Here is a 24,548-nt window from a genome sequence, read left to right on the forward strand (position 1 = left end):
GTACAGTGGGAAATCTAGTTTTACTTAATTTAGACCAAATTCAGCAGCTAGAATTTCTATATGGAAGATCTATTGAACAATCCAATCAGCGTGGTCACCACGAGATAGCGTTATGGTGAGTGTTTTGACATATCCCATGCATTTAGAAAATTTTTTGACAAGTTTTTCAATTTACTTGAGTTTGAAAGAATGCAGACGGCAAAACCTTACTAATATGGGTAAGAAAAACGATTATTCACGTGTTGTCATCAAACATATGATTTCAAATTGTCCTATACTCTTGACAATCTCGAATGAAATTTGAAATTTTCAGTTCACATACAGATTTGATGTAGATGATAAAACATGAGTAAATAGTCTAGCCATAAAACTTGTAATCATAATTTATCAAATAATCTCAAAATCCAACCCAAAAAACAAAGAATATCCCAGATATGAAAACAGTACCCAACCTCACTTCTTCAAATTTGGTATTTCATGTTACGATTTCTCCATAAATATCAATCAAACATACCACGGAAAGTTATTGAATCATTAATGATCGATTTTTTTACCAAATTTTCACACGTTTTTGTATGTTAGTATTCGATTCATAAGAAAAAAAAATAAAAACACAGCATTTTGTTCGAATCTTCAAGAAAAATTTGAAAATTATCACCATCGCTTAGTTCAAAGCTCGCCACTCGGGCAGCGCAGCGATCGCAAAAGAATTGGTTGGATTCTTCAATAACATAACAGAAACTGGAACAAACGTATCCCCAGCAAGCCGTTCTAGTTCTATTTATTCGACCAGTTCTTCTGTCAAATTTAAAACTGATCTACGATGCCGTTCTATTTTTTGTATATTTGAAACACGAGTAAAACACTGCTGGAACTGCCAGTTTGTCTTGTTATAAAATTCTGATTTAAATTTTGTAACTGACATAAATTGTGCATCAAGAACTAAAACACTCCTGAACATGCCCTTATGGAGACATTCACACATAACGTCACGGCGTCACCGCCACGGAACGTGTGAACGTTCCGGTAAAGAAAGTATCAAACTAATTTTGACGGTGGCTGACGTTTCGATGACGGTGACGGAAGGAGACGGACCGTCTGAATCGTACTTAAGTTGAAAATATCTTGCGGTAAAAACTATCTCAAAGTCAAAGTTTGAATCTACAGTGTGAAGTGCCTTCCATAACGATTCCTACAGTGTGAAGTACCTTCCACAACAATTCCCGCTAAAAAACGATTAGATTTTGTTTTACATTGATCGGTTTGACTGCATACAGTACGAAATTGATCCAACAACAGTTTGTTGGAATGGTTTGTTATTGTTTATTATTAAAGAAATTTTCATTTGAAAATTTTATTTTTTCTACAAATAACAAGGAAAATTGTTATTCTACCTGGTATACAAGTTTTCTATATAATATAGTCAATGTTTAGAAAAAATCAGCAATGGGAAACTTCCTGAATCCTGTATAAACTAATAAATCGAAGACATCATATTAAAAAGATATCCATCTATCACATTTTTCGAGCAAATCATTGGCTACATCCTTTTTTGCGAGCATGACGCCCTCAGGCGAGTTCGCATTGGATCTTGTACATAGAAGTAGGAAAGAGAAATGTCAAATTCTTGCGCGCCAAAATAGCAGCACTGAGCAACCCCCCCCCCCCCCCCCCCCCCCCACCCCCTCTTTGATTCATGATTAGTAGATCGACATGCGTAAAAGATCTTGGTGTCTTTCTCGATGAGCAATTATCGTTCAAACAGCACATTAACACATTAACTACATTGTTGCGAAAGCTTCTCGCTGTTTGGGACTCATTTAGAATGGCTAAGCGCTTCAATGATATTTATTGCCTGAAGCCTCTATACTGTACACTCGTTCGTTCTACTTTGGAATATTGCTCAGTAGTCTGGAACCCTTTTCACCTCAATGGAGCTCATAGAATAAAATCTATACAACGTAGATTCATACGTTTCGTTCTTCGATTATTACCTTGGAATAATCCGCATCAACTGCCGAGCTATGAAAGTCGCGAATAGCTGATTGGTCTTGACACACTACAAGTACGACGAGAGCTGTCGCGTGCTTTGATGATAGCAGATATTTTGAATGAATTGCTCCGTGGGGTTAATATCAATGTTCGTCCTCGTCATTAGGACAACAACACTCAGGCAAAAAATATATGGAATTTCATAATGATTTCGTATGGTTTTTAGCCACAAGAATATCGTAAGCGAATCATAAGACCGCCTTATGAAATCACGAAAATTGGAATTCCAATAAAACGCCTTATGAAATTAATACGAACTTTTTAGGAATATTGTGCGAAATTTCTATAACAAACATAACTTCTCTCATATATTGTGGAGTTCATAAGTTGTTCGTATGAAAACTATTATAGTGATAGATGAGATGTATGTTGCAGAGGTATATTGTTCATATTAATCTTATGAAATTATGATTTTGGTGATTTTTGATGCATCATAAGATTTGCCTTATGATTTTCACTACTCAATTTGCTTGAGTGAATGTGTCTGTTGATTTCACAATAATAAATAAATAAATAAATTATATGTTGAATATGAGGCCGTGCGATGGCGTTGTTGAACTGAAGATTGGTTTCGTTTCAAGTTGACAGGGTCTGCATAAATCCAACTATGGATCGTTTTTTTGCATGGTGCCGATCGTCTTTATAACCAGAGATGCCATTTATACAGATTTATCTGTATTATACAGATTTTTACATGCGCATACAGATTTAATACAGAGTACAAATTTCTTACAGATTTCTTAAATTTAATACAGATTTATACAGATTTCACCAAAAGTATTAAGGAAAAAATTAAACTATCTATTAGTATTTGAGCTTTCTATTAGTATTTGATTGCAATGACGAGATAAACGTTTAGGAATCAACGTACAAATCACTTTTTAAAATATATATTTTTTGTGCAGATATTTAATGAAGAACACTGAAATCCATTTATATTAAAATTTGTAACTAAATTGAACTTAATAGTTAGACAAGTCTTGGCATCATGAAACATTATTGCCAGACTGACAGTTGTATTACCTGACTCGACGTTGCATATTGGGTTTTGGAAATCCATCTCAACTTATGAAGTGAACATTTTCAAATTAGACAAGTATATGGCACCATAATTCAATTGTTGTTGATAGGAAAAAACTATGAAATTTCGTCGATGAATATAATATATAATATGAAATTTAATCTACCACTCTATAACCATAATATATTGGAATAACACCTTTTAACATAATTGTATTGAAGAAATTTCATTTTATTAGCGAATACAGATAAATACAGATATTTTATACGAATCAATACAGATTTTCTATGAAAATATCTGGCATCTCTGTTTATAACGTCTGACGATTGTGGCGACGCCGAATAACGATCGATTTATAGTTGGCAACATTGTTCGCCTTCACAGCGCGCAAGGCAGTCGCAGTTTGACAAGTTTGCCAATAAGAAAATAGGAGCCAAAAGTGCAGAAAAACGAAGAAAATATAAATTTGATTTTTGAAAAATTTATTTGCTAGCGCTATTTTTCCGTATTTATTTAGCCTCGGCGACCGAATGTGGTCTTAAATAGTACTACTTCGTGCGTGGAATTAGTGAAATCATTTGTGAAGCTGTCAGAACGCGTCGTTGGCGTCGATTTGTGAGCTGCTGAAATTCAGTAGTAAAACGACTCCCCAGCAAAGTGTGGTGACAGTTTTCCAGTTGGAACTGCTGCGGTGAGTCTGAAAATATCGGAGATTATCGAACGGGTAGACGATTCTTGGTACTTGTTGGCAGCCAATCAATGATTGTTTTTTGATTACTGGTGTTATCGTACTGTGAACCAGCTTATTTTTAACGGAAGTTGCCAGGCATAAACGACGGAATGGAGGTCGGTAAGTGAACGATTTTTGAAATAATATTTGCATTGTTTTGAATTTGAATTTGAAAAGATGGACGAAATGCGAGGCAGTCTGGTAGGAGAGAGTGATACATCTGTTGATGTAAAGTTTGTTGCAGAAAGTAAAACATCTGTAATGAGAAAGTTTTTGAGCGGGTTTTAAAATTTATTGTGTATAAAAATACGTCGATAGTTTTGTCGTTAGAGTTGAGCACTATACTCAAAGTGTGTTTTATGCCGATGTGTTAGTTTTAATGCAGAATTACAACAACCGTCTGGTTTTACCAAAGTACCAATTTTATGTTATAGGTAATATTATTTGGAAATGATTACTCATGGTAGTTTAATAAACGTATATAACAGTAAATCATTGTGATTATGGTTTGAATAAACAGCTAGAGATATAGTTTATAAGCGCTATTCAACATTGTTCACGAAGGAATATTTGAATTTTTGCAGTGTTGTTATCTGCACATCGTCCGTGTTTTCATGGTTTTTGACCAATTGTCCATATCTTTGATGCATCTTAGAAGTTTCATTCAATTTTGGTTTCCGTACCCCACAGATGAAGAATATTGTTATGATGACGGTGCCGAGGACTTTGGTATGCACACTTTGGAAGAAGGAACTTTGGTCGGTTCAGATGATTTGGTTGAATATTCCGGGGATGAAGATGAGCAATACGATGATATTGGTTTCATAAAATCAGAGGTAAACTATTTTTCAATGTTTGCGGTTGCTTACACCCTAATCTTTTATTACGAAACAGGCACTAGTGGAGGAAAGCATTCCAAGATCAGTGATAAACAGTCCAAACATTACGGTGAAGCGAGTTGTCAACAACACGGCCAAACCAGTATCAACGATGTTGCAGAAAATTGCCCCAAAACCTGGCCATCTGATACGCACGACTGATTCTTCCGGCAAGGTCGTGCTAATTCAAAGACCATCCAACTCGGGTGCTCCGGTGAAGCTACTTAACAATGCCAAAACTACACCAACAACCACGAAAACAACTTCATATCATTTGGTCAAAAACGACGGAAGCGTGTTGATGCGTCCAAAAGCAACACCTCAGGCCCTGGTTCGTCGAGTGGTTTCTGCAGCTGAGTCTTCCAGCGCACCCCGAACGAAAGTCATCGCCAAAGCACCAACCCATGTTGTGATTCACACAAAATCCGGAACCGCCGGAACCACCACCAAAACCGTTACTGTAGCGGAAGCCCATCAAATGGGTCTACTGAATAACAAAATGAAACAGGTGGTGACAGTGGCTAAACCTAGACCCACGGGAACTGCAGTCATGAAATCACCGGTCAAGATTCTTCATAGTGCTACGACCGGATCTGAGGTAGTTCGAGTTAAGCAGGAAGCTCCCGAAACATCAGCCCAAACTCATAAAGTTCTCATCAAGCCAAATTCAACGGCTACCACCAAAACTGCTATACATAGTCAAAAAGTACTTCTGCCTCAAAGTGCCATTCAGGCAGGTCAACAGTCGGGACAAATTCAGGCAATCAATATTCCGGGCAAAGGCATACAATATGTACGGTTTTTGAACCAGAATTCTGGGTCCAGTAATGCTACCACCATTGGACGAAAAATTGTTCAAGTTGTGAATAAACCATCGAACGCTGGTACTGGCCCTGGATCAAAAATCATTGTACAAAACTCTAAAACATACGTGGTAAGCAACGGCAATGTGACGACCGCTCGCAGTTTGCCCAATTCACAGCAGATGCGAGCGATAGCAGCTGGTTCAGCTCGCAAAGTAATTGTGTCGAACGAAGAATCTCAAATAGGGTAACATGAAACCAAATGTCGCATAAAACAATGTGTTAATGTTTCGCTTCATTTCTTCCAGTGTCATCAAGAGAGAACCGGACTCGACTCGGTACGTGACACTAGTTCGGAAAGAAGACAGCAACGCTTCGGATATGGTGACAACGCTAACCGCGTCACAGCTCAACCAACTGAAAGGTACAACCACCGTAATGGCAGGTGGTACCAAAACCAAAATCGTTATGGTGCCTTCCGACTATACGAGGCAGGTGAAAGTCGCTAATTCCTGTTCCGCAGGAACGCAGGGATCTTCTATGAGCAACCCACCCGCAATTATTTCCGTGAAGCGCGAGTCGATAAGCGGCTCGGAGGATGAAACCCGTCGGGGTCCGCCCATTGGGACGGCCTATCCCGATGAAGCATACAAAAAACGTCCGTGCAATTGTACCAAGTCGCAGTGTTTGAAGCTGTACTGTGATTGTTTTGCCAATGGGGAATTTTGCTATAATTGCAACTGCCGCGATTGCTACAACAACCTGGATAACGAAGAGGAACGGCAGAAAGCAATCCGCGCGACACTGGAGCGGAATCCTAGTGCGTTCAAGTAAGTATCGTAGCCGATTGATGTCGGGCTTCGCTAGAGAAACCTGGAATTGACTGGCTGTTTTATTTTTTGAACAAACATTTTTCACCAAATTGAGTTGAATTTGCTCGGAGCAAATCCGATAGAAGAATCAGCCTTGAACTTGACTCGAATTTTAGTTCAATGGCGTTGAAACTAGGTGCACAACTATCTTCAAACAAACGGTTTGTCAGTAGTTATAGAGGAAAATGGCTAGGTTTGGCAAACGGATGTTCTATCATTTCGATAGTCCCACCACAAAAGGGCCTAACTGCAAATGAGCGTCTCTCTTTGTTTACTTTCTTTTTTGATAATTACGGAGCCATTAATAAAATTTCTTGAATGTTTTCAATACGAACCGAAAGCTTGTGGTTTTAACTTCAAAGTTTTGCGAAAAATAAGGTGTCAAATATAAAATCAATCCGGTAAATCATGAAAGAAAAAGTAAACAAAGAGAAACTGTCATTTGCAATTAGGCCCTTTTGTCGTGGGACTATCGATTTGATCAAACTGTTCGCGAAGTTTAAAGAGTACACGAAGACCAGTAATTTCATTTTTTATTATCGACATGGTAGTAACATTTAAACTGGACCACAATCAACAATTGTTCAAAATTGGATATCGATAATTAATTTATTAGAATCATTGTAAAGGAATATGTTCGGTTACCGGCACCCCACCGTAACTTTTGACAGAAAGCAGTTAGCGTCATTCCGACAAATGCCATGAGTGTGTAATAGCAGCACGTTCAAAATCAAATTATCAAATTTCTTAGTTAACATGTAAACCTTTTCTCGTCCAAAGACTTCACAGACTTTTGAAACTTCCGATTGTTTGCAGATATTCGTCAGAAATTACACACTCTTGAAAATTGGCGCGATCTTTTCGTTCTTGCATCTCGGGTGATATGCAACACGTGGACAACTTGACGGCTTCAATACATCCGTCATATAAGTAAAATCGTTGGTTCTCTGGTTTTGTTAGCCATGGCGACTTAGAACAAATCGTCCAAGTCAAGGAAAATAAACTTTAATGCACTGATTAATGCCATTAAACATTGCTTAGTGGATAAGAAGCCAATAAATTCGACTGCAGAAACGTATTCAATCCCGCAAAGCCGCTAGAAGACCGACATAATCAACACCAAATCATCCAAATCATTGTCCAAGAGAGCCAAGGCGAAGTCACCATCAGACAATGAAAACTTTTGTCCAAAACGCCTCCGAAAAGAATAGATTCCGTTTTTCTTTGAATAATTGCAATTTTTACTTAGGGTAAGGGCTCCCTATTTCATCTCATTTGTATAAGGACGTTATCTTAAAAACCTGATTTAGCCACTAAAATCACTATGATTTTTTTCATATTTCTACTTAATTCCTCTTGCTCCATGTTGGGAATTGATTCACATTCCTCGGAAATTAAAATAATATTTGAAAAATCAGCTAAAAACGCTTCTGATATGTTCACTACTGTGCTCCTAATTTCATCTCAAAGGTTTTATATTCATCCTATCGTTGGTCCTTTATTCATCCTATAAATTAGCAATGGCGACAGCAATCAAAACCAAAATATTGCACTATTACACTCTCAGGTTCAAAATATCAGAATTTTCTTTAAAAAGGGCCTAATGCCAACTATGAGACAACACACAAAATTTTTGAAACAATTTGAAATCATTTAAAAATTTTTGGATCGTTTTCATTACCTTTCGTTTTAAATTTAAAATTTTACTGTTCAGTTATTTTGGAGAGTGAAAAAACAAAAAAAAAAAAGAATTGTTACTATTTAGGCATTATCCCTTCTAAAAACAAAATGCAGAACCAAAGCCATTTATACAGATTTATCTGTATTTGATAGATTTTGGCGTTCGCATACTGATTTAAATCAGATTGCAGGTTTTATACAGCTTTTCTAAATTTAATACAGATTTATAAAAAAGGTTCATAAAAAGTGAGAAGTAAAAAGTTAGACTTTTCTCTCTGAGTATCTGTTAACATTTGATTGCAGTACTTCTTTAAAAGTTTATTAATCAACGGACAGATCATATGTTAAAATGGAAATGATTTGTGCAAATATTTGATGATGAACACTGATAAACCTTTATGTTAAATTATTTTGTAACATTATGAGAAAACTTGGCAACTTTGCGAACCAAATGAGATGAAAACAAAGCGCAATCAAGTGGTTTTTAAACGTTAATTAAACAAGTGGCAAGTGAACATGACTTATTATGCAGCATTCAATAGTAGTGTAACTGTGCGAAATAGTGAGCATGTTTTGAGACGAATCGATTAGTATAGCTTGAATAATCATTTTAAAACATTCGACAGTTTGGTTTAGGTACGTTGTAAGATATTATTCATGTTCAAAGTAATGAGGTGAAGGGATGAGATGGAAATAGGAGCTCTGATGAAATAGGGAGCCGTTACCCTATATTTTTCCAATTCTAGCGAAATTTCTTGGGGTACCGGTAACCGAACACCTTTTTGAAATGGCCAAAATTTATCACTTTACTAAATTGATAATAGAGTTTTTTTCAACCGTCGATCAGGTGTATCAATTCTCAAAATCAAGCGTTAATTTATTGTACAAACACGAAAATTCTTGCTTGCACCACCATTCCATACTGGTTCTTGTGTAAGGTCCCTTTAATATTGTCAGATGTCATATGATGAAAATAACACTCCTCGCACTGCCGCTGTTTCAGTAAAACTTCCAGAATTCGGAAAAACTGATCCAGAAATGAGGTTCACACAGTCGGAAGCGCTGCTTGTTTATGATGCAAGAACTCGCAAACGTACTCAATGACAACGACGATCTCCTCACAATCCTGTTTCTGCAACGGATGTCATCCCCATACTGACCATTTCCATTAGCCAAGCGAGTGGAAATTGTCGAAACTTCGCCAAAAGCCGCCGTAAATGAAGAAATGCAAAAAATGAACAAACAACTGGAGGTCCTTAGTGCGGAATCCTGTCTTGTTCTCTGCCAACTATACCGATTTATCGGTATTTATACCGATTTTTGTACACGAAACAGTAATATAGATACAGCCTTTCTAAAATACAGATCATTTAATTTTCATACAGATAAATATCGATTTTCAATTTCTGTGTTTGGTTGCATAGTGTTGAACCAGGTGATGCGACCTTTTTTGCTCTCAAAACCCAGAAGCGAATCGGAAGCATGCTGGTATCATCGAAAGTACGAAAAACATGCAGAGCAAGATGAAGCAGTCGTGCAATTATAAAAATTCAAATCCACCTGATTCGGCTGAGATGGGCACCGTTTTTCCAAGCCTAGTCGGATCCGAATGAAATTCAGGAATTACGTCCCATACAGGACCTTTCATTTGAACCTAAGTTTGTGAAAATCGATCGCGCCATCTATGAGAAAAGTTAGACCACATATTTTAATTTTTTTTGCACATTTTACCCCATAACTCCGGAACCGGAAGTCGAATCCAAATAATATTCAGGAATTTTATATGGGACCACAAGACCTTTCATTTGAATCTAAGTTTTGTGAAAATCGGTTCAGCCATCTACGAGCAAAGTTAGTGCACTTATTTATATGTCGGAGAAATCACCGAACCCCCTTTCAAGTGACATACACTGAAAATAATTTGCACGCTAGCATCATGTGCAAAGCATTTGAACTATCGTTACTTGTAGAACACTCGAAAATCAGAAAAATGTACACTTAACTCATTAAATGAGTGTAAAACCTGTTGATATTTAGTGGAATTCATGTTTCATTCATCTGAAATGCACATCTAAATGATAAGATGTATCACCTCTATATTCTATATGAATTTCATATGAATGTCACATTGTTTTTCATATCGATTTCAATTGAAACACAGTTGATCGCATCAAATGTTTTGCACATACATTTGTGCTCATTACCTCTTGAAAATGATGTGTTTAACACATGTAGTTCGATTCAATAGCAAACCACATCACATCCAAAAGAAAAACACATCAAAGCTAAGTGAAAAATAATCTCATCTTGCATCTTAGTGAATTTTCACGTAAAATCTTAAAACAAATCGCTTTGTTTATGTATTGAAATGAAAAAACACATTAAATAGATGTACTGTTTACATATGAATCGATCGTACAAATTTTGATCAGCGTACATCACAAAGGTGGAATGTTGTGAGTGCTGTAAAAAAGGAAAAAAACAACTAGAAGAAAAACGTCAACAACATTAATATTGCATATCATCTTGCAGTGAATTTAAAGCTTCTTCATTTAGAATTGGAACAAACTTTTGCTCATATTGTGGTGCTCTTGGTGGATGGATTTAGATGTTCTTGGCGCCCACGTGTCGGGAATTTTGTCAGCTTCACGTATGATTTTTGACATTCCGCAAATCGATTGTACTTTGCAAACAATCAACATGGAAGTCGAAAGAAGGGAAAAAATTGTGCACAGTTATTTGGAAAATCCATTGGGGTCTGCATCTAGGCTAGCTAAACAGCTGAAATTGCCCAGAAATACCGTATGGCGCGTTATCAAACGGTGTAAGGAAACATTGACGACGATTCGGAAGCCTCAAGCCAATCGTCGGAATGGAACTGTCGACCGGAAACTGCGTGGTAAGATTTTGAAGACGATTAAGAGGAATCCTAATCTGTCGGACCCTGATTAAGCCAGAAAATTCGGTGCTGCCCATAGTACCGTGAGGAGAACTCGACTCCGGGAAGGAATCAAGTCGTATCGAGTTAGCAAACAGCCAAATCGGACCATAAAACAGAATAGTGTGATCAAAATTCGTGCTCGGAAACTATATGACCAGGTGCTGACCAACCTGAATAAAAAATATTGTAGAAAAACAATACGATTTGTTGTTACAAAAGCTGCCACAATTTTGCTTTGACCATTGAAAAATATTTTAATGTATTGTTATACACTATTCAATCAATTGTGAAAATGCTTTTTACAATAGAATGTATAGGTTGTTAAGTATCGTAACAATTCAAATCATAAAGATTTCTCATACATGTTTTCTTGGAAAACAATAAAATGTACAGTTTGCATATTGTTTGAAACGCCACGTGTACAATAAATTCAATTGTAGAATCGTAGGAACAATATATTGAATCGTTGGAGATGAAAAAAAATCTTGTCAAGATACAATAAAATGCATTGTAACCCATATATCTAACTGTGAATCAATTGTGTATGCTGTAAAATCAATGGTTTATTTTTTTACGGGAAGTTCGACGGGTGTCTTCTGATGGACGATGAAACCTATGTCAAGGCTGACTTCGGACAAATCCCAGGTCAAAAATTTTGCTTGGCAACGGCTCGGGGGGATGTTCCAGCCAAATTTAAATTTGTTTTGCCGAAAAATTTGCAAGAAAATTTATGATTTGGCAGTGCATTTGCAGCTGTGGAAAAAAACGAAAGTTTTCGACAATGACATTGGAACTATGCCAAAAAGAGTGTCTCCAAAAACGAATTTTGCCGTTCATTCGATCCCACCGTAATGTTTTGGCCAGATTTGGCAAGCTGTCATTACAGCAAAGTCGTTCAAGAATGGTGTGCAGAGAAAGGGGTCCAGATTGTCCCGAAAAACCTTTACCCACCCAACTACCCCCAGTTCCGCCCGATTGAGAAATACTGGGCAATCATGAAGAGGAGACTCAATGGAAAGGGAAAGGTTGTCAAAGACCTGATGGAATAAAATAGCTAAAACGATGGACGAAGAAGGTGTGCGCCACCTAATGAGCCGTGTTACAGAAAAAATTCGAGAATTCCTTCGAAACCGTGACAAATAATTTTATCCGTATTTTTTCTTAAAAGTATGAAGAAAACGCTACATTTGTTTAAAAAATATATCTTGAATTTAATAATAAATAACTGAAATACAGGCAATTGTCTTTGTTCCAATTCTATCTGAAGCAAGCTTTATGTCGGATTGCTAATATTGTTTGCTAAAATTTGAATAAATTGGTTGAATAGTTTGGTAGATGAGTTTAAATAGTGTCGATAATATAAGGAAAGGTAAAAATTAAATTCACTTAGTATAAGATTTTGAAATTATTGAATTGTGTTTGTAGGTCGGTGAAACCGATTGTGTGAAGTAAAATCTTAGCTGAAAACGTCGTCGAAGGCCATATTCAACCAAACGTAAGATGATTATTGTAAAGGCTGCGAAACGTGGAAGGTGTTTTCGGATATATTTAATGGGCACAAAACAACGCGCTTTTCTGGCAGTACAACGGATCTGCGACCATCCAGATGCACCGTTCAATTTATTCTGCCCCCGTGGCATTTGTTAAGTTTACACTCTGGTTTATTACTACTCTGCTTTTGGTTTGCTCTTCTCTTTTTATCAACAGAGATGTACTCGAGATGTACCGAACTCTACATCCTTTCTCTACCTTGAAGGAAGTACTTTGCAAGCCCATATTAGCTTGCGACACCGAATTATTTTAAGGACTATATCGCTGTGGTCGGATTCTGGTCCTGCTGGGGCGCTTTAATAACTGATCCTGTGCAGCTGTTTTAAAGTGAGACTTTTGTTGTTCTGATTGCGTTTCGGGTGTCAACTCTTTAGAAATATCGGTGGTGTATTTTGATGTTTGATTACGATGATCTAAAGCTGAAGAATGATAATTAGCTGGTTCTGAGGGTAAATCTGAAAATGAATTCAAAGTGTATTTTAAACCATTGTTCACTGTAAAATTCATTATTATGGTCGTTATTTTAACACATACCTTTACATACATCAGTTAATTCTGGCGAGGGCCACTTTCGCAGATGGCTGGCGGATCGTCGATATATCAAACCTTCATCGTTTGCGATGATTGTATCGTTACCGGTCTTTTTAATCACCTTAAAGCGATCAAGCCGAAATTTCGGTTCTAGCTTTCCCGTCACGTAGTTTCGCATTATAACTGTGTCTCCGACCTCAATATCTGAAGCTTTAGCATGCCTGCGTTTATCTGCATACAGTTTCCCTTGCATTTTTTTTTATTGCGTCTCTTTCCCTTACCTCATCATCACGAAGTAATCGTGGTTCTGTTCGAAGAGATGGTAACAGATTTTTCACTGGCCGACCCATCAATAGCTCCATAGGAGCCTTTTCTGTAACCGAGTGCGGGGAGGTGTTATACATGAACACATAATCTTTCAATGCTTTACGCCAATCACTGTTCGTGGCCTTTGCTATGCGTAATGTTCTCAGAATCCCTTGGTTCTGTCTCTCGACTAACCCGTTCATTTGAGGCCAATACGGTATCGTACGAATCAAATTGATGTTTTTTTCCAAGCAATATCGAGCAAATTCTTCACTTGAAAACGGGGGACCGTTATCACTCCTTATAGTCTCTGGATAGGTTTGCTCCGAAAATATATTCTCTAGGGCTTCTATAGTTTTAGAGGCGTTTGTACTCTTCATTTCTATTACTTTCAAAAATCGGCTGAAATAATCCACAACAACCAAGAAAGTGGCGCATTACTTCGCCGAAAAGAAATCTATTGCGATTTCTTGCCACGCTCGTTCTGGTAGTTTCTTCCTTATCATTGGCTCAGGAGGATATTCTTTGCTCACCGCTGCACATCCTGCGCATTCTTGTATTGTGTTGCTTATGTCATTATCCATGCATGGCCACCATACTTTTTCGCGAAGAATACGTCGCATGGAAACCACTCCAGGATGCCCACGATGTGCGATTGATAATGCTCTAGATCTTAGATTCAGTGGAAGAATAATTCTTTCCTCTCGCACCAATACACCATTAATAATTCCCAATTCGTTCTGAAATGCTTGGTATCTAAATAAATTGCTGGGCCACTCATTCGTTTGCAAGGCTTTCATTACAGAAGCCAGTATATCGTCACGATGGGTTTCATTAATAATTTCATCCAATGTTATGGCGAACGGACCATCTCCCACCGCAAAGAGAAAGTGCTCTGATTCCTCATCAAACGCTGATTCAGATGCTGGACAAAGTCTTGATAATATGTCGGAAATATTTGATACTCCTGGGATGTGTTTAATTTTGAATTCGTAAGGCTGTAAGCGGAGCGCCCACGATTCGGCTCGGGAGCAGGCCCGTTTACCATCGCGATACTTCCCACCATAAATGTACTCTAATGTCTTGTGGTCGGTAAAAACTGTGAAATGAATTCCATACAGGTATAAATAAAGCTTTTCCACCGCCCAGACTACAGCTAACGCCTCACGTTGTGTTTGTGGGTAGGCTTTCTCGGCGGATGTTAAACCCTTAGAAGCGAAAGTAATAATTCGTGGTACGCTGCACTTATCCTTCTGTACCAGAACAGCACCTAGGCCTACTGATGAGGCGTCGACATATAACTCAGTGATATCTTCAGGGTCATAAAATCCAAGCTTCTGAACTCCATTTGACAGCTCATCACGAAGATCGTTGAATGCCTTGTGTTGCTCTTCGCCATATAGATTGTCATCTCCTCGGATATATCGACGTAATGGTTCGCTACGTGTTGATAAACGCGGAATAAAGTGACCCACGAAATTGACAAGTCCAAGAAAGCTTCGTACTTCTTCTTTAGTTGTAGGCCGACGAAAATTTCTTATTGATTCAATTTTCTCATCAGATGGACTTATACCATACGCATTGACTTTAAAGCCCAATATTTCCAATTCTTTAACGCGGTATACACATTTAGCATCATTCAGCTTTGCATTGTTTTCCTTAAGTACATCTAAAACTTCTTCAAGTCGTGAATCGTGCTCAAAAAGGGTTTTCCCAACTACAACAATGTCATCAATATACACGATGACCCCTTCAATTCCAATTAGCATTTCGGACATAATGCGCTGAAAAATTTCCGGCGCGCAGTTGATCCCAAACATTAATCGTTTGAATTGCATTAATCCTTTAGCTGTCATGAATGTAGTAATTGGTCGGGACTCTGGATGCAATTCAATATGGTGGAATGCTGAAGTAATGTCCAACTTTGAGAAATATACAGATCCTCTTAACTTGTTTAAGAATGTTTCTATCACTGGGAGTGGGAAATGCTCGCGTTGAATAGCTTCATTTGGATATCGCATATCAATACAAAGTCTAACATCAGCCTGGCCTTTAGGCACAACGACCATCGGTGAAATCCATTCTGGTGCGCCCTTGACTCGTTCAATTATATCACTACGTAGCATTTCAGCAATTTTATCATCCACTTTCGATTCTAAGGGTACAGGAACTCTTAAATAAGCTATTTTCTTAGGAAGTATGCTTCTATTTATCGACAGCCTAACCTGAATATTTGGAAATTTCGGAAAGGGTACATCCTTATCCTCCACTGTTTGTACGTCTAGTCCCACTTTTAATACTTTGAGTTCCTCTGCAGTTCTCTTACTAAGGAGGCATTTGTTCGCACCTTCTATAACAAAAAATTCTGCATAACTTCGGGGTTTTGTCTCGTTAATTGAAACCCATGTTTCAAACACGATCAAAACTCGTAATGGGGTATCGGTTGCGTATGCTTTGAATTGTCGATCGCATTGAAATTTAGTTTTATAAATATGCGCTTTGTTTTCTTTCAGTGTACGCCACGCTCCTTCGGTTACAGTATTTATCGAGGCTCCAGAGTCGATGAGAAAGTTTATTGGGTATTTGTCTACATAACATGTTACTGTTCCATCGTTTCTGGGAAGATTACTTTCCTAATAAGAACAAAAGGTTTTTTTTTTTTTTTTTTTTTGTGAAAAAAATACCATATTAGTTTATTAATCCTCAACATTTAAAAAAAAAAAAACGTGGCACGATCCTTCGAGCCTTCGAATGAAAAATAAGGGTTTAAAATGTTAAAAAACAGTTAGTGGCAATACTAGATAAACTACAAACTGGAGCATGGATAGTGAATGTTTCAATTAATCATCTACCTTCGCCGTTTCATTTAATTTTGGTCGAGTCGGGAGAGTCTCATTCCATTCAATGCTTCCTTCGAGGGAATTGGTTTCTCCAGGATTCGGATATCGTTGTTGGTGTTGTCTTGACTTGAAGTTCTTTCCGCTATTACACTTCCGTGCGAAATGGCCTGTACGAAAGCATTTATTACATCTTGCATTCTGTGCTGGGCAGATATGTGAATCTGATTTATGACGATTTGAGCCACAACGCCCGCAATCTGAATCGACGCTACGACGTTGAAAATTTTCACGAAAACCTCGATTAGCTGTGTAACTACCTTGAAAGTTTGCGAACTTAGATCGCGGCAATCGTCTCGACTGGATGGTAGCAATTCCAGCCGGAACAAGTTCTTCACTAAATGACTTCAACTTTTCCTTCTGTTTCATCAGTATTTCTCGATTTACAGCATAATTTGTTAATTCATCCAAACTGAAGACGTTTTCCAAGCCTTTGTCGCGAACTCTCTCATCTTTAGCTCCCATTGTAATCTGATGTAGGATTTCCATTTCCTCTCGATTTGTGAAAGCACATCGCGATGCTTGTATACGAAGTCTCAGCACAAAATTATTGAACGACTCGTCGCTGGATTGTTTCAGCGAACGAAATAGCTCTAACTCGACACGATCATTGCGTTTACCAACAAAAAAGTTTTGCAACCGTTTGATTGCATTATCATACTCCGGTTCTTCCGTCGGCATGAGTGGAACTTTTACCGCTTCCGGATAAATTTCATCACAAACTGGGCCTAGGTTGTAGTATATGCGTTGCAATCCACGTCCGCCCAGTGACAATAAAAGTACTAATTTATCATGCTGATTTTCAATTTTCCTCAACTCCAATAGCAGTTTAAACGACCGATGCCACTCTTCCCATTCACGCCTGAGATCCTGTCCATTCACAGAATCGTTGAATGGCTCTAGAGGCCAGTTTGCTTTATGCCCGATATTCATCTGAAATACGAAGAATATTTGAATTCCGGAGTTTATTATGGCACTTATTCTGTTCAACAAATCAAACAAGCATATGCTGAATTTGCGCACAACAAAAGAAACCACACACAATCGTCCACCTTTAGAGAAAAAAAATCCAACGTCCTTCAGCTTACAGCTGGCCTAACAAAATATTTTCACTCTTCAGCTTTCAGCTGGCCTAGTTCCATTAATATTCAGGCGTTTTTTCCTTTTTTTTTCTTTGATTTGTGCTACAGTTCCAACTGGCCTCACTGATTTCTCTCTTCGGAAAGCATTATATGTTGAGTTATATTTCACTCTTTCTCTCATATCCGTCTATGCGAACTCTTATGGCTTCCTGCTCTGCAGCAGGTCGCTGGTCTAGCTACGAATCACTCTATCTTGGTTACTCTTGTGTGTGCTTCTAGTGACTTGCTAGTTTAAAGAAAAAAAAGACTCTGGACGGCCATTTTCACCTGATAGATTTCCCTCTTTTAATGTCGCTTATTAGCAACATCATCCACAACACCACTCACCTTTCCTTGATCGTACCGGCTGTGCCAAATCTGTAAAGGCTGCGAAACGTGGAAGGTGTTTTCGGATATATTTAATGGGCACAAAACAACGCGCTTTTCTGGCAGTACAACGGATCTGCGACCATCCAGATGCACCGTTCAATTTATTCTGCCCCCGTGGCATTTGTTAAGTTTACACTCTGGTTTATTACTACTCTGCTTTTGGTTTGCTCTTCTCTTTTTATCAACAGAGATGTACTCGAGATGTACCGAACTCTACAATTATGTAAATAAAAAAACTATTAAATATGTTTACAAATAACTGAATTGTACAAACAAAGTTTGTAGAAAAAGATAGATCTAGGAAGGATTCGATATTGTGAGAAAAGGAAAGAGGATACTATTTGAGTATGTATAAAAACAAATGAAATTAATGTTAAACTGAAATAAAATTACTTACAGTTTTTGAGGTGCTACTAACAGTTGCTGCAAAAGATAGTTTTCTGGTTCATCCGAACAGCAGCACATCATCTGAAGAATCATCAATTGTGACTATTACATTGAGTTATTGTTGCGTTTGAAAGGCGAAATAGAAAAAGAACTCTCTCATATGAAGATAAAACAAGTCATCTTTTTCCAAGACAACTTTAACGAATTTCGTTTCGATCTGCTTCCTTGTCCACCATATTCTCCAGAACCAGCCCCCAGCGATTACTGGCTCTTTGCTGATCTAAAACAGATGCTCCAGATAAAAAGATTTGACTCGAATGAGGAAGTTATCGCTGCTACTGAAGCCTATGTTTTGGGTCGAATGATGCCAATCCGCCACACTCACCAGAACTTCGACAATATAGAAAAAATCGGGGTGATTATAAAGAGCAAGCAAAAGCAAAGAATGTCATCTAAATCGACAAGGATTTGAAGATAGAGTGGTTGAAAGTGTGTAAAAAAAGGTGGCAAAAGTGTAACGCAGAATTTTTTTAGTCTAGGAGAAAAGATTGAAAAAATTTACTATTCAAAACATAGCTAGTAAGTGTTGTATTGTATATCGTTTATTTATACCCGGCTTTAACCTATCGTGGTCGTTCACCGGGTGGCAAGTGTTTATGTTTAGGACCTTTGCTTTTCGTGTTATATTTCATTGATGTTTCATTTGCTTTGGGAACTGATTGCAAACTGATTTATGTAGACGACCTGAAATTGTACCTCGTTATTCGCACTGTGGAGGATTATTGGCGGTTGCAAAATGCACTTGAATCGTTCGTAGATTGGTGTAGTCGAAACAAACTTATGATCAACGTCGCAAAATGTCAGGTGATCACGTTTCACCGTACTCTGAGGCCTGTTAAATTTGACTATCACATCGATGTCTTAGTCTTGACTAGAGTTACCCAAGTTCGCGAGTTGGGAATACAGCTAGATCATTTGATTTACAACGATCACAGATCATCTCAAAAGCATCACGTCAATTGGGCTTTGTCAGTAAAATCGCTAAGGATTTTAGAGATCCTCACTGCCTGAAAGCTTTGTATTGTTCACTTGTCCGGCCTATTCTAGATAATGTTTCAGTAGTTTGGATTCCTTATCAACTTTCGTGGAGCATACGCATTGAAAGAGTTCAAAAACGATTCCTTCATCTGGCATTACGAAACTTACCTTGGCAAAATCCTGCAAATCTGCCGCCATATCAGGATAGATGTCAACTCTTGGGGAAATTGATGCTCCTGAATTACGCTCTGATGTAAATTTTCGGATACCGAATAGGACACTGCGGAATACAATACTGCTTCAGCAGAGATTTCACAGGAATCGTTTTGGCTTTTATGAACCGATTACAGCTTCCATTCGAACTTTCACCGCTGTTGAGGATCTTTTCGAGTTTGGTGAATCATCTAGTCATTTCGCGAAAAAACTGAAACGATCCACTGTGATTTGAATTTTTAAGATATTATTTTATTAGTGACATTTGTGATACTAGCTTTAAGTTACATTGTGTTTTATTACTTTCGTTTATGTTTTTGAAAAGATAGTGGTTGATGCGCCTGTTTGAGATGCGCCGAACAGTTCAATTCAAATGGGTTTTTCACACTCTAATTGTCTATTTAGATCTTGTATCCGATGGACACAATAATAGTAAATAAATAAATAAATGTACTCTCTGAAAGTTTCATCCATCAAAACATCCGACTTAAAATAAATTGAGGTGATAATTTTTGTCCGTTGAATTTCGAAATTTCCGAGAAAATTTAGTATATTGAAAAAAAAAACCACGATTTCTCGTTTACATCATCAATAAGATTACATCTCCCGAATCGGAAATGTTCACCATAATCCTTCCGAACTTGATTGATGACCTCATAGTAGCTCTTAAATAAGTCTAACTTAATTGAAATTTGTCAAGCTGTTGTGGGTTACGTCTTTTTTATCATTATATCTTCGGAATCGGAAGCGACAGTCATTTGAGGACTCGAAAAAATGCAAACACTATTTCTTCCGCGAAGTTGACACTTTCACAATTTTATACAAATGGCTGTCATAGCTGGTGGGATTTCAGTTAAATTTTAATAATTTGAATAATATTACGAGAAATAACTATGTCTTTCATTATTTATTATTATCATTAAAAAGGTATCTGAACATCCAACATTCGAATCATCCAATGGGGAATCAGATTCAAAAAAAGGACTGACAAAAATGAATAGCAGGATTTGATTTGAGAAAAAGCTACCGTACAGACAGGACTCGAACCCAGCTTTCGGGTTTCTAATAAATCCTTACATTCTGCCGACAAGATTTGGTACTTAAGTCTAATCTTTATCAAACTGTTGAGTAGTTTCTGGTTCCGATACATGTTTCCTAAGATGTGTTTCTTCGAAAATGCCCAAAATTCTTCAATTGTGAGAATTTGCGGGCTATTTGGAGTAAACATGCCTTTAAGAACGAATGTAACATTTTTGGTGGTTTCACCGTTGATATTGCGTAATGGAAAGACGGAAGACCGTAAATTTTTGTAAATATTCCTTGATGAATATTTCGCTATTAATCGAAGCAGTTGTGGTGAAGGGTTGTGAACCGCAGTTACAACTATCTTGTCAGACCAAAGCTTTTTTATTAAATTCTTCAGTTCGAATCAACGTCTTGGACTGGTTCAATACTTTTCTATCTCGAATCGTATACATTTGTGGTCCCGGGAAGGATTTGTAATCGGAATTCTCGTAGATTTCGCTGCTCATTCACTACCACTTTTAAACTCTGGGCCTGATCGATACTTCTTGTTCAGGTCTGCATTTTAGCTGCTCCGTTTTTGGTTCGAAGATTCAAAAAAATTGTAAATTTGTAACAAACTGATGAAAACAAATAATTACACAAGTGGTGAGGAAGAAATGTATACATGTGTATGTAAAATTCTCAATTATCGACAAATGGTAATGGTTTTCGAATACATCGATACTTTCTGGGACAGTCTTTATCAATTTAATATACATACGATGTGATATGATAAACTAACAGTCTCGTTTCAGTTTCTATGATCTAAAACTGTATCATATGAACAAAAAAATTGCTACCTTTGCATAGTTCTAGAAATATTCTTAATTGCTGCTTTATTACATCGAACAAAATGTTATTTCCCTTAAATGTTATTCCAAGTATTGTTGTATACATTGTATTACGTCATATCGTTCTTGATCTCGAATATTTTCGCTGCGGATAAAATAACCCTCGATGTGTTTGAAGATTTTCGATAGGACTTCCGCTAAGCTCAAATCGCACACACGATCTACTTTCAGAAGTTATCTAATTCTCAAACACAGTGTTTTTTTTTAGTGGGTCATTTTACAGTTTCGAGATAGGAAAATTTAATCATGCAATCATAGTAGGCTGTTCAACTTGCATCGTGTAATTTTTCGTTTCAATTATAGTTCTCACCAGCTCTGTATTTTTCTTTACTTCCAGACCGAAAGTGTGTGCCGTCAGTGCCGCGGAAGATTCCCTGCGCCAGCACACGAAGGGTTGCAACTGCAAACGATCCGGTTGTCTGAAAAACTACTGCGAGTGTTACGAGGCGAAAATTCCATGTTCCGGCAACTGCAAATGCATAGGTAAGTGTCCTCTTTTCAGCTGTGTATAAATCCTTACGCTGTGCGTACGATATAATAAACTAACCCGTGATTATCACATCCCAAAGCATGAAGCAAATAGAAGTTTGCCAACGACGCATCGCAATGTTGCTCCGTTGTTATGCGTTAGTATCCAATTCATTAGCGGCCCTTACACGAGCATTAAAAATGTCATTTTATATGATGACTAACTAATGATGTAATTCAAATTTGTTTGAAATTTCGTCATTAGTGCACCATTACACGTTCATTAAAATGATATTATTTTTTATTAATGACATTTTTAATGACTCGTGTAAGGGCCGCTATTAGAAGAAAATCATGCGAAGACGTTGTATTGTGTTCGGTGCCATTCGGAATTGCCTTTGACTGAACTGTTTTTTTCTGATTCTCTCTCTCATTCTCTTGACTGTTATCATATTTGCCCTTGCAGGTTGTCGCAACACCGAGCAATTCGCTAAAGAGTACGAATACGCAACGGGTCTGTCGAGCAGCGTAATAGCGGCTGGAAGCGAAGCAGGCGTTGCAATAGGAATCGATTCAGAACAATTATCCGGTGACGACACCATGGCAGAAACCGAACACGCTGGTACCAGCTTTGGAACGCCGGCCACTGTCGTTTCGGGATCTGGCGAATGTTCATCCAGTATAGGAGTGAAGCGATTACTTCCGGCGGAGCCGGATCTCACACAGTTACCACCTTCAAAGCAACCGTACAACTTCATGACGCCGGACGTGATTGAGGCGACGGTGCAATGCATGATTGCGCAAGCGGACGAATGCCAGAAGCGTGGGTGCAATATACGCACCGCTGAACGCATGATTCTAGAGGAGTTTGGACGCTGTCTGGTGGAGATAATTGACTTTTCTACAAAATCGGATAGCTAAATGGTAGTCGTAAAGTAGGTGTGTGTTTGTATGTGTGAGTTTATTGAGTACATTATTGTACTCACTGATTTAGTTTTCTGTTCAATCATGGAACAAGAGTATATTGCACATATATTTACCTTTATACGAACGCGGACGCTTTATTCTTCTGATACTGAATATTAGTTTAGTTTGTGCCATAATGATGGCATTAAAATAACACGGTTATTTAACCAAAATTTTATATCAAATTCATTAGCAATAAATGTTCTTCTAACATAATGAACATAAAGGAAGTAGTCCTTTGTATTAATATTTATTATATCTCACCACTTTTCATTTTATCTTTTTTTTTTGTAAAGACTAGTCTTCAGCTTTTGTTTTACAATAGCATGGCTGTACTTTAGATTTTGTTTATAAAGGATTGAACCTTGAATTCAACACAATTGTAGCAGTAAATTTGACGCGAACGTGAACAGAAATATCTTCTCAAAGATTTAGATAGATAAAATTAGTTACATCAGAGTGCAAATAGGATGATAATTTGTAAGATAGTGTACAAACAGTTCTAAAGATTGACGGTGATTCATAGTGCGATAGCATTATGAATCGATTGTCTCATTGTTGATAGAGTGGAAATAAAATATAAATATATAAAGGCAAATCATTCTTGCTAAATTTTGATTAATTTGATTGACTGTTTCAACCGAATCCCGATGATTATTAGTGTACGACAGTTACAAGTGTATCGAATAATTAGTTTGTATCATGATCATCCTACTCGATAGAAATCCTAACATATTGGAGTCCGCATATGGTTGAGGAACCGGCTTGTAAAACCAACGCCTTGTGAAACCATCACCTGTTGAAGTTTTATCCATTCTGTCATCTAAATCAGTTGTACAGAGATCTGTTATTTTCTATCAATGCTCCGGCACATGTCTCTCAGAATTTAACCCTTTTCGACGGATATATATTTCGGTAAATTTTAATTCAAGAATCATTTTTCTCTCGATCCGTTTCTCGTAAGGGCAGCTCTTTGTTTTTCTATACATTCATGTACAATGATATTCGAATTTCATAAAATCGAATCATGACTTTCAGACGTGATTATACATATATTGTCTTGTGATATATAGAGAAAATTATAAACACTTTTACTTTACATATTCATATTCTTATGAAATTCACAAAGGTATTTGAATGAATTTCATTGGTCACGCTTTATGTTAATTATTTTAAAATATTCTAAATCTGCCGTAATTTAGGATTATGTCAAGGTTATCATTTTTGACAATATCGGCCTCAATTGACCTTTTAAACCAAATATGTTTTGGGACTTAGATTATCCTCCCATGGTTGGTGGGCTTGACAGTATTGCAAACATCATCAGATACAATCAATTAGCGTTACAATTTGATAAATACATGTGTTACTGCTTCTAGCTTCATTATTGAATTAAATAAATAAGATATGGAACGACTTGAATAAGATGTTGATTGCATTACGCTCTAACAATCCGGGGTTGAAGAGGCCGGTAGGGCTTAACTGAGCTCTGTTTTATGTTTCATTTTCATACTACCGGCCCTTATTATCAGTGTGAAGTGAAAATTAAGTGGAGTGAACGTATCCCAATTGGGTTGCACCCGATAACATCAAACGAACGGTAAATCTAGTCCATCTTTGACGTTTATTGGGGGTTTGTCTACCATGGAACATTGTGGAAAAAGATAGAATATTGTAGAATAGAATAAAATAATACAGACTGAACAAATGAGCAAATCAAAGCTGTCAAACGATGTTCATCCAGTTCATTTATTACCGGTGTCCTTATTTACCTTATTATGGGTATC

General features: G+C 37.4%; 3 protein-coding genes across 4 annotated transcripts; 1 reads left to right on the forward strand and 2 right to left on the reverse strand.

Annotated features, from left to right (window-relative positions):
- Positions 1-3,469: 3,469 nt before the first annotated feature.
- On the forward strand, positions 3,470-23,379 carry LOC131436455 (protein lin-54 homolog). Its single transcript, XM_058605181.1, has 6 exons — positions 3,470-3,923; positions 4,494-4,639; positions 4,698-5,731; positions 5,793-6,314; positions 21,665-21,810; positions 22,262-23,379. The coding sequence occupies exons 1-6, from the start codon at positions 3,914-3,916 to the stop codon at positions 22,714-22,716; spliced, it is 2,313 nt and encodes a 770-aa protein (XP_058461164.1). The 5' UTR covers positions 3,470-3,913; the 3' UTR covers positions 22,717-23,379.
- On the reverse strand, positions 12,510-15,988 carry LOC131436456 (uncharacterized protein K02A2.6-like). Its single transcript, XM_058605182.1, has 2 exons — positions 13,063-15,988; positions 12,510-12,983 (listed from the first exon to the last, which is right to left on the reverse strand). The coding sequence occupies exon 1, from the start codon at positions 15,489-15,491 to the stop codon at positions 13,803-13,805; it is 1,689 nt and encodes a 562-aa protein (XP_058461165.1). The 5' UTR covers positions 15,492-15,988; the 3' UTR covers positions 12,510-12,983; positions 13,063-13,802.
- Positions 16,075-17,948, reverse strand: LOC131436457 (uncharacterized). 2 transcript variants are annotated; one of them, XM_058605185.1, is made up of 2 exons: positions 17,315-17,352; positions 16,075-17,195 (listed from the first exon to the last, which is right to left on the reverse strand). In XM_058605185.1, the coding sequence occupies exon 2, from the start codon at positions 17,193-17,195 to the stop codon at positions 16,206-16,208; it is 990 nt and encodes a 329-aa protein (XP_058461168.1). In that variant the 5' UTR covers positions 17,315-17,352; the 3' UTR covers positions 16,075-16,205. The 2 variants fall into 2 exon arrangements, with proteins under 2 accessions (XP_058461168.1, XP_058461167.1); XM_058605184.1 differs by lacking the exon at positions 17,315-17,352 and adding an exon at positions 17,732-17,948 and having other exon boundaries at positions 16,099-17,195.
- Positions 23,380-24,548: the final 1,169 nt, after the last annotated feature.

Source organism: Malaya genurostris, chromosome 3 (genome assembly GCF_030247185.1).
Source record: "Malaya genurostris strain Urasoe2022 chromosome 3, Malgen_1.1, whole genome shotgun sequence".
NCBI classification, from domain to species: domain Eukaryota; kingdom Metazoa; phylum Arthropoda; class Insecta; order Diptera; family Culicidae; genus Malaya; species Malaya genurostris.

Bases quoted from the DNA above. Each gene is read 5' to 3' on its own strand.
- LOC131436457 (XM_058605185.1), bottom strand. From the start codon at position 17,195: ATGAATATCGGGCATAAAGCAAACTGGCCTCTAGAGCCATTCAACGAT.
- LOC131436456 (XM_058605182.1), bottom strand. From the start codon at position 15,491: ATGCTACGTAGTGATATAATTGAACGAGTCAAGGGCGCACCAGAATGG.
- LOC131436455 (XM_058605181.1), top strand. The intron at 5,732-5,792 runs GTAACATGAAAC...CATTTCTTCCAG, and splicing joins AACGAAGAATCTCAAATAGG to TGTCATCAAGAGAGAACCGG. The intron at 6,315-21,664 runs GTAAGTATCGTA...CTTTACTTCCAG, and splicing joins CGGAATCCTAGTGCGTTCAA to ACCGAAAGTGTGTGCCGTCA.